At 37.0% G+C, this 9,178-nt stretch overlaps 1 protein-coding gene across 1 annotated transcript; it reads left to right on the top strand.

Moving 5' to 3' along the window:
* The first annotated feature begins 4,390 nt into the window (after positions 1–4,390).
* LOC103945722 (EPIDERMAL PATTERNING FACTOR-like protein 2) lies at positions 4,391–5,763 on the top strand. Its single transcript, XM_009356315.3, has 2 exons — positions 4,391–5,105; positions 5,228–5,763. The coding sequence occupies exons 1-2, from the start codon at positions 4,980–4,982 to the stop codon at positions 5,486–5,488; spliced, it is 387 nt and encodes a 128-aa protein (XP_009354590.2). The 5' UTR covers positions 4,391–4,979; the 3' UTR covers positions 5,489–5,763.
* Positions 5,764–9,178: the final 3,415 nt, after the last annotated feature.

Raw genomic sequence — 9,178 nt, 5'->3', positions numbered from 1 at the left:
ACTTTACAGAATTTCAGCAGTGAACGAATCTACAAACTTCATATTTGTATTCATTCATGAACTTAAAGTCTTGGAAACGAAGATGCTACCAGTCGTTTCTTGCTTCAGGCAAGAAGATGTCATTCTGGTGATCGAAATGGTTGGCCAGAGCAAGCTAGAAGGTGTGTGGGTCCTCCTCAGCGAGGTACTTGGTCTGCAGTGCATCATGGATGTGTCTTCGAATGAAGATCATTACAATAGCTTTATGGGCTTCGTCAATAGGTTTGTCATCGGTAGGGGCCTCGATGGTGGCTCTAATACCTTTTGCAATCAGATGGAGCTTCACGCCTTGAACCCATTTCAGATAGTTTCTTCCGAAGACTTCTAAAGCGATGAAATCGAGCTTGTTCAAGTTCGACATGTCCCTAAAACAGAGGGTACAAAAAAAGCGTGATTAGTCATATGGTGATCCATAGACATATATCCTAGAACATACAGGTTCTATAGACATGTATTGGTTTAATTTATGCATGAAAACTACAGGTTTCATGTGGTATGTTTTGAATGAAAACTGGGTTTCAAAGGCACTAAATTTGAAACTACTGGTTCAATTTAGTTTTTATGAACGACTAGTTCATAAATGAGAGGTTTTTGCAAGAAACACAGAATGCAATGTGTTGACTTAAGTATAGTGGGTTTGAGTTTCTTCGGGAACTCAAGTGTGAGAGTTTCATTATTACGAAAGTATGTCAACGACTCAAAGTATAAAAATAAATTATTGAATCGTTAATGTCCAAAAGTGATATTTAAGGTCAATAATTTTGAATTCATTATCAGAATAATGGATTGGAGGTCACTTTTAATTAATTCAATAGATCGGGACCAAACAGGGTTGATCGTTGAAGCCAAATAATAGCATTCGGTCGAAAAATATAGCCCAAAAATGGGGCTCGGGATTGGCTGCAATATGCAGCCTATGGGTGGCTTCAGGCCGCGGCCGTATGGGTTTTGAAGCCCAGCAACAACTGCTGGCTTAATTGGGGCTGAGACCTTGGTGCAGGAAGCAAGCCCAACAAAGCTGGCTTGAGTGTTTGGGTCACGCTAGGCCCGACTGTGGCTAGGGCCGAGATCATTGGGCTGTGGCATAAGCCCAGCAACCAAAAAGGCCACGGCATGCAGGCCGGGGCAAGGGGGACGAAGCCCAGCATGGCTGCGGGCATGCGAGTGTGGGCAGGCGTCTTCGGGCCCATGGTGCAATCCAATCCAGGCCAAAGCCCAGCAGTGGTGCAGGGACAGCGAGCCCAATAGGCTGCTGCTCCACAGTGGTGGTGCGGCGGTGGTGCCGCATAATGCCTAACGCCATATGTTTTTTCAGCATGGTTAGGGTTTTATATACCCTAGATTTGCTTCTAATTTATGAATATGCTTTGACTCACAATTTCATATAGCAATTTAATTGCGTAATGCATGAAACAAATATATATATTGACAAATATATAAACATATACAATATATATATATATATATATAACGTAAGGAAAATATAAACATAGAAGGGTTCATGTATCATTGTAGGCCTATTTGATTGAAATAATCTAGGGTTTTAGAGAGAGAAGGGGCCGACGACAATTAGAGAGAAGAGAGAATGATTTAATTGTGAGGTGTGTTTGTATCATCCCATTGTGCCTTTATTTATAGTAATAGGATAGGCAATAACCTTTTCCTTTAGGATTACAACTCTTAATAAGTAATCAACTCCTAATAGGAATATAAGATACATTCTCATATCTACTAGGATTTGCACAATCACATTTCTATTCTAAATTTGACTGCAACACCTTCTAACTTTTATTTATTTATTTATTTCAATTTTACCTGTTTACTCTTTTATTTTCGTTTTATTCTGTCATCTTTTCTATTAGAGTACAATTGCCTTATACAATTTGTTTTTGACAGGTCGAAGGATATCATTCTCTTCCTCGCACCGATGGTTTATAAAAAGCCAAATTGAAACCAACATGGTTGGAGGAGCTTTGTTGAATTAGGAGGGGCCAAAGCAAAGAATTGTAGTCGAAAGCATATGTCCTCTTTTCTATTAAAAACTCACTGCGTATAATATTTGAAATTGTCTATAAAAAAAATTTTAGTGTTTCCAAATTTTAATATCAATATATTCATACGGTCCATACTTTTCTCAAGTATGAATGACCCAAAGATTCATAACTAAAAATTTGTAACTCGCCATGATTAAAATCAAAAACAAACTTTCGCATTACTTTTCTCAAGTATGAATGACCCAAAGATTTATAACTAAAAATTTGTAACTTGCCATGATTAAAATCAAAAACAAACTTTCGCACGAGAAATGCTAGTTTTTTTTATTAAGTGTGTGCATATATATATATACGTGGCTGTAAATAATGGAGCTAAACGAAACTAGCTTTCACAGCATGAAACTATACTTTTGTGTGTGTGTATTTATATATTTATTGTTTCCACTATTTCAAGTAAAGCATGTGTTTGGAGTTGATCAATCAAAACTACTTTTGAATTAGTATTGTGAAATTAGCTTCACAAATCCAATCCTACGAGATTTTTACATTTGCAATACTGCTTTATATACATGTGTCAATTGATTTCCCAGAAGGTGAATTTATATATATGTATCTGTACACATTTGGACAGGAGCAAGCTGGTTTTCATCTTGTCAAACTATACACATTGTTACATGTTAAAAAGGGATATATGATATTAGTTTGGCTACTAATTGATTAGTTTCAAATAGAAGAAAGGAGTAAGGAACAAACTACTTCACTTTTGATCAACCTGTAACTTGCATATATGGGTAAACATCCCAAATTTCTTTATTCTTCTAATGACTAATTATAAGTTGTTGTTATTTACATAATTAATATGGTTTACGGTTAAGAAAAGTAGGAAGTAGAAATTAGAGAGAGACTTGATGGCTCTTTCTATTTTGGTTAATCCTCATTGAGAAGTTACTGCCTACTTGATTACATGATTCCCATAGGTAGTTATGCCTGGTTAATCCGCATTGGGGAACTATCCTATTGGCAGCATGTCCATGGTCTCGCTTGATTAAACCGCATTGGGGGACCATGCGCACCCTAGGGATGGTCCTGCCTGGTTAATCCGCATAGGACCATATGCATTCTAGGGGTGACTTCCGCCTGGTTAATCCGTATTAGGCGGTCATTGCCTACTTGGTTAGATTAGATCCATAGGTGATCCTGCCTGGTTAATCCGCATTAGGGGATCACGCTATTAGATGGATGCTTATAGCTCCGCCTAGTTATTCTGTAATAGGGAACCATATGCATTCTTGAGTTGAATTCCATTGAGTGGTCTAAAATCCCAACCCTTGTTCTGTTCCGCTGAGTTAGTCCGGAACCTTTGATTCTTGTTAACAGAAATTACTTAGAAAAGACACTTGCTTTATCAAATTTTGTGAATCAATACTTGACTGTATTGGTTGATTAGCATAGTTTTATTATGATTGATTATTTTTAATGATTATAGAATTGTGTTGGAAAACTGTGTGATATGGCTGAATGACGAATGAAAATTCTGATTCTCATATGGTTTTGTTATGTAGACTAAAATCTAGTCAAACATACTCGTTAATGCCTCAAGAATCTCAGAGATTAGTATAGGGTGAACTACGAATGGTTTGATCCCGTCTTAACATAGACAGTCTAACACTGAAGTTAAATGCATCCATGAAATAAAAGGAAAGTTATTGCGTGGTGGAACCATCATATTTATATCCACTTGTCATGCTCTAATTGATTCTTAATGGTAAAATCCAATTTCTTTAGTGTCACAAAATAAGTTGGGTTTTTCTCTAACGTAATGCTAGGGAGACCAAAATTTTTAAATTAAATTATGTAAATCAAATGATGTGGATGTTGGTGGTTGGTAATTGGTGATTGGTGATTGAATTATTAGTTAAATATTAATTAACGTGTTTATTTTCGATTGATGACATATCTTTTGATTTGTAAATTTGATTTAAAATTTATTCTTCCTAATATTATCATTCTCTCTAAAGTCGGGCTGGAGTCCAATGCGCTTCAATTCTGACCCAAACGGACCACACCCGTCACCCATTTTGGTTTTTCAATCTATTCTATACTTGCTGACGGTTCACATCGTGGCAGTAAAAAAAATAACGAATGTGATTCGAAAGAATGATGAAAACTCAACTTTTCGATTCACATCTTTTGCAGCATGCCATGTGAAACTGTGCATGTGATTACACTATCATTATTCAGGGGAGAGAGAGAGAGAGAGAGAGAGAGAGAGAGAGAGAGAGGAGAGAGATAGCGTGATTATGTTGTGCTACTACGGAAGTGCTGATCAGATTCAGACCCACCGCAGCAAGAAATCCCAGAAAACAACTTCCTTCGAATATTAAATAACAATTTTTCCCACCAAAAAAATAAAAATTCCACTGAAAGCGAAAACCCCCAAAAATCCATAGCTGTAAAATCCATGTCCTTTAGCGCCAACTGATCTCATATCTTGTGGGGTTAAAATTTCAGTGATTTTTCGCTGTTGGGGTTCCTTGTCCTCTATCCCAAATCTAACCCTGCTGTTATTTTCTAGTTCTCGTCCTTTCTTCCTTCAAATTTTTATAAAACATTTTGATTGTACAGGACTCCCAAGTCGAGGCTTTAAGTTATTCCCTTTTCATACCTCCTTTTTACTGGCTCCTCTCTGCCATTTTTCTCATTTGTCCATCCATCCAAGCATCCATCTACGTCCACGTTCCATCAGACGATCACCTCAAAAACCCCGATTTCTGCTGCTCCTCCAGAAGCACATCAAACTTATATATTAACCTGTCTTTCTCTTACAGGATTTCTGACCCTTTAGTTTGTTTATTCACATCAATTTTCCCACTTAAACTTTCACAAGCCATTTCATTATTTTGTCCCTCCCTCACCTCCAAAATCTTCCTCTCCGCTTCCTCTTTAATGGGTTGCTTCCACTTCTACTCAATTTCCCTTATGTTTCTCTTGATTATGTGCCCAGCCCAGTTAAGATTTTGTACCCAATTGGCTGAAAGCAGAGCAATTCACAACAAAGTTGCCATTTCCCAGGTGGGTTTTTATCCAGTGGACTATAAGTTCAAAACTTTCTCAGAACTTTCATCAAACGCCTGTGATTTGAACCCAATGTGATAATTTTTTTGGTTGTTTTTTGTGTTGTTTGATTTGGGTAGGCAGGGAATGAAGAGAGTAAAGTGAATCTGAGAGGTCAGATAGGTTCGAGGCCTCCAAGGTGTGAGAGAAGGTGCAGCTCCTGTGGCCACTGCGAGGCAATTCAAATGCCTGAAAATCCCCAAGTAAATGCGGTAAAAGGCAGCAAAAACTCCTCCAAAGTTGTATCCAGCATTGCTTATGCCAGAGGAGATGAGAACTCCAGCAACTACAAGCCCATGAGTTGGAAGTGCAAGTGTGGCAGCTCCATCTTCAATCCCTAATCATGATTAGTTTGTTAATTATTTAATTAATTATGGTTTATTTTAGGTTGGGAAGGAGTTTACCCATTTTTGGATCCTGTAATTGGAATGTAACTCATATGATAATGATACTAACTCCAGAAAAAAGAAACTAAATATTTGGTTCCTTATGCTCTAAGTAATTTCAGCTCCCCTGTTTTTTTTTTTTTCAAGTTTTAACATTTTTGTAATTTTATTGATTAGCACTATAAATATGTACTAATGCAAATATCATCGTTTGGCGGGTTGACCCCTGATTTTCTTGTCCATTTCTTGTTGTTTGTATGATGGAAATGACAACTACTTTGCTGCTGTGGACCCTGATTTTTCATTCATTATGTTCACTTTAATTTTTTTTTTATTTTGGGTGAAAGTTATGGTATGGTGTACTTTTCTTAATCACCTTAACTAATCTAAATTGCTCTTAATTACCTTAATTAAGAGCATATCACTCGTAGCCAATGTATGTATGTACATGATATTTGATAATAATAAGGTTAATTTGATAGTTTGGCAGATATTTTTGTTAAATTCTACGTCTAGTTAAACTTCATGTTGGTCCATGCAACTTGTAATATTGGTTAACCTCTAATGCTTATAGTTTTTCTATTTTTATCTCTACTTGTAAGTAAAAAAATCTTAGGTTCGATGATGAGTTTGATATCAATCATTTTTCTTACTCCTTAGTGTAAATATATTATTGTAAAAAACATTTAAAACCATACATCGATTAATGAGCATAGTATAGTATAATGGAAATATGAGTTGGGTGGAAGTTGCATGCATGGAGGGTTGGCGACCTTGATTTCTCATGGATCGAATCTTTTGCGTCCAAAATGCGTGTAGCTTTTTTGTGGCTTCAGTCATTAATTGACGCATATTAAGTGTCTGACACAAAAGTTAAAGAAAGTTAAGTTTATAAATATGTGTCAGTCAATAATTGAGGCTGCAGAAATGCCACATTCATGTTAAACTCAGAACATTTTCTTAGGGCATTTCTTGGTTTGTTGTACGATGGAAAGTGACAATTACATTTGTATTATAATACTATGGCCTTGCTTTGTGCATGACTGTACTGAAAGGACAATACAATGCATGATTTTGTGAGATTTTACCTCTTCAATAAGCTACCGTTTCATCTTCCCAAGAGTTAGTATGGCATTTTACATAGATATAACATATGTAACGACTCGCCCATTCACCACTTTAAACTGGGAGGCAGATTGTTTGCCATCCTAATACGGTGCCTTCCTATGCCCTCCTATTTTATGCGGTCATGATTAAATCACGTCAACGTTTTATATTGATTTTTTTATAGAGATAATAAGATAAAAAACAATAGAAATATAAAATGTTGACGTGACTTAACCGTGATCGTACAAATAAGAGGGTATGGGGATGGCACCATAACAGGACCGGCAGATAATCTACCTCCCTTTAAACTGTGTTCTGCTCTGTGCTGCTCTCCAACTCCAAGTACACTTCCCATTTCCCAAAAATGCTCGCTCTCTAATTCTTTTTAATTAAACCCCTTTGTTTTTATGTTGACGTAAACTATGTTGTTAGTTTGCAGTTAATTGTTTATTTTTATTTTGGGAATTATTATTAACACTCCGAAAATCTCATTCTACACTCTAAACTTTTTATATTAGAAAAAAAAATACACTTGTGAGGAGTGTAAAATGAGATTTTTAGAGTGTCAATAACACTTCCCTTTATTTTTATTTTATTTTTTACTATTATTAGAGGAAGAGAGAGAGAGAGTCCAAAACTATTATAATAATTTAAAGAGTAATGCTAGGGAAACTAAATGTGACATCCCACATCGCCTAGGGAAGTGATCCTTATAATGCTAGGGAGACTAATTGTGACATCCCACATCGCCTAGGGGAGTAATCCTTATATGTATATTCCCATCTTTACCTAGCACGAGGCCTTTTGGGAGCTTACTGGCTTCGGGTTCCGTAGGAACTTCGAAGTTAAGCGAGAAGGGGGCTAGAGCAATCCCATGATGGGTGACCCACTGGGAAGTTGCTCATGAGTTCCCAAAAACAAAACCGTGAGGGAATGGTAAGCCAAAAGCGGACAATATCGTGCTACGGTAGTGGGGTCGGGCTTGAGAAGTGGTCCCGCCTGGGCCGGGATGTGACAATATGGTATCAGAGCCAATCCTTGGCCGGAAGTGTGCTGACGAGGACGTCGGCCCCCTAAGGGGGGCGGATTGTGACATCCCACATCACCTAGGGGAGTGATCCTTATATGTATATTCTCATCTTTACCTAGCACGAGGCATTTTGGAAGCTCACTGGCTTCGGGTTCCGTAGGAACTCCGAAGTTAAGCGAGAAGGGGGCTAGAGCAATCCCATGATGGGTGACCCACTGAGAAGTTGCTCGTGAGTTCCCAAAAACAAAATCGTGAGGGAATGGTAAGCCCAAAGCAGACAATATCGTGCTACGGTAGTGGGGTCGGGCCCGGGAAGTGGTCCCGCCTAGGCCGGGATGTGACACTAAATTTTGTAAACTAAATGACATGGAAATTGATAATTGAATTATTACTTAAACGTTGATAAACGTACTTATTTCCTATTGGTGACACATCATTTAGTTTTCAAATTTAGTTTATAAATTTTGGTAATCTTAACATTACTCTAATTTAAAGAATGGATAATTTTTTTAACCCTGGACGAATGAGTGGCTTTGTTTGCATTCTTAACTTGCCTACTAGAAAGGCCAAAAATTCTCAAATGCTTGGTATTTTAATAAAGGATGCTACTCTTGTCATATATTTGTACTATCATTTGTACCTACCTCTATCAGTGACGTGGTCAAATTGAAAAAGTTAAGGTTCCACCATAAAACTAGTTGTCAATATGGGGAGTAGCCAACTACTTATAAACACATGCAAGGTCCCTCATCTCATCAATGTGGGATTCATTCTCAACACACCCCCCTCATGTGTAGCGAATAATCCAGCTATACACGTGGACAATATAACTCGGGTGACGTGGAGTATGTGTGGTCGTATGGCTTCACATATGGAACAACCTTGCTCTGGTTGTTAGAATATGAGTATGAACATAACATTGAATCTGGTTATAGCGGTTCGAGTTTTGAGGGCTTAAGATTATACTAGGATGGTGTTTAATCACATGTTAATATAGATTGGATAGTTGAATCATATGCTGATTCTAATAGGAGAATAGTAAGTATAATATTTAGTATATAAACACTAACCACTACTCGTATTGATTCAACGCCCTATTCTTTGAGAGCACTTGATTATTGCTAAAGAGGAAAAGGTTAACTGTTACAAAGAACTTTCATGGCTTCATCATCTTCATATAATGCTGTAGGTATGTTCATTATTCGATCTTTGAAGTTATAAAATTGTTCTTGATTTTTGTTGTTCAATGGAATGTTTATGATCTATAACAAGATATGTGTATATGCATCTTACATGTGGTATCAGAGCCATGGGTGATTAGTGATGTTAAGTTCAAAAATTTTGTTTAAGAACTTTAGCAAGATCAAATCTGGAGTGTTCATCTAAGAACCGTCAAAACCCGAAAATTAGTAAAACTTGCATTTTAATTGGTTTTGATACAAACGGTGTCGTTTAGACTATATAGCCATTAACTCACCTTTGAAGTAAAAGTAACAATATGAGACTTG

The sequence above is a fragment of a genome, unplaced genomic scaffold (genome assembly GCF_019419815.1).
Source record: "Pyrus x bretschneideri cultivar Hongxiangsu unplaced genomic scaffold, Pyrus_bretschneideri_v1 Contig8, whole genome shotgun sequence".
Taxonomy (NCBI): Eukaryota; Viridiplantae; Streptophyta; class Magnoliopsida; order Rosales; family Rosaceae; genus Pyrus; species Pyrus x bretschneideri.
This window is presented reverse-complemented; position numbering and strand designations above follow the sequence as displayed.

What these genes read in the sequence shown, in the direction of transcription:
- LOC103945722 (XM_009356315.3), top strand. Translation starts at nt 4,980, where the DNA reads ATGGGTTGCTTCCACTTCTACTCAATTTCCCTTATGTTTCTCTTGATT. An exon ending in ACAAAGTTGCCATTTCCCAG is followed by an intron (nt 5,106 to 5,227) that starts GTGGGTTTTTAT and finishes TGATTTGGGTAG; the next exon opens with GCAGGGAATGAAGAGAGTAA.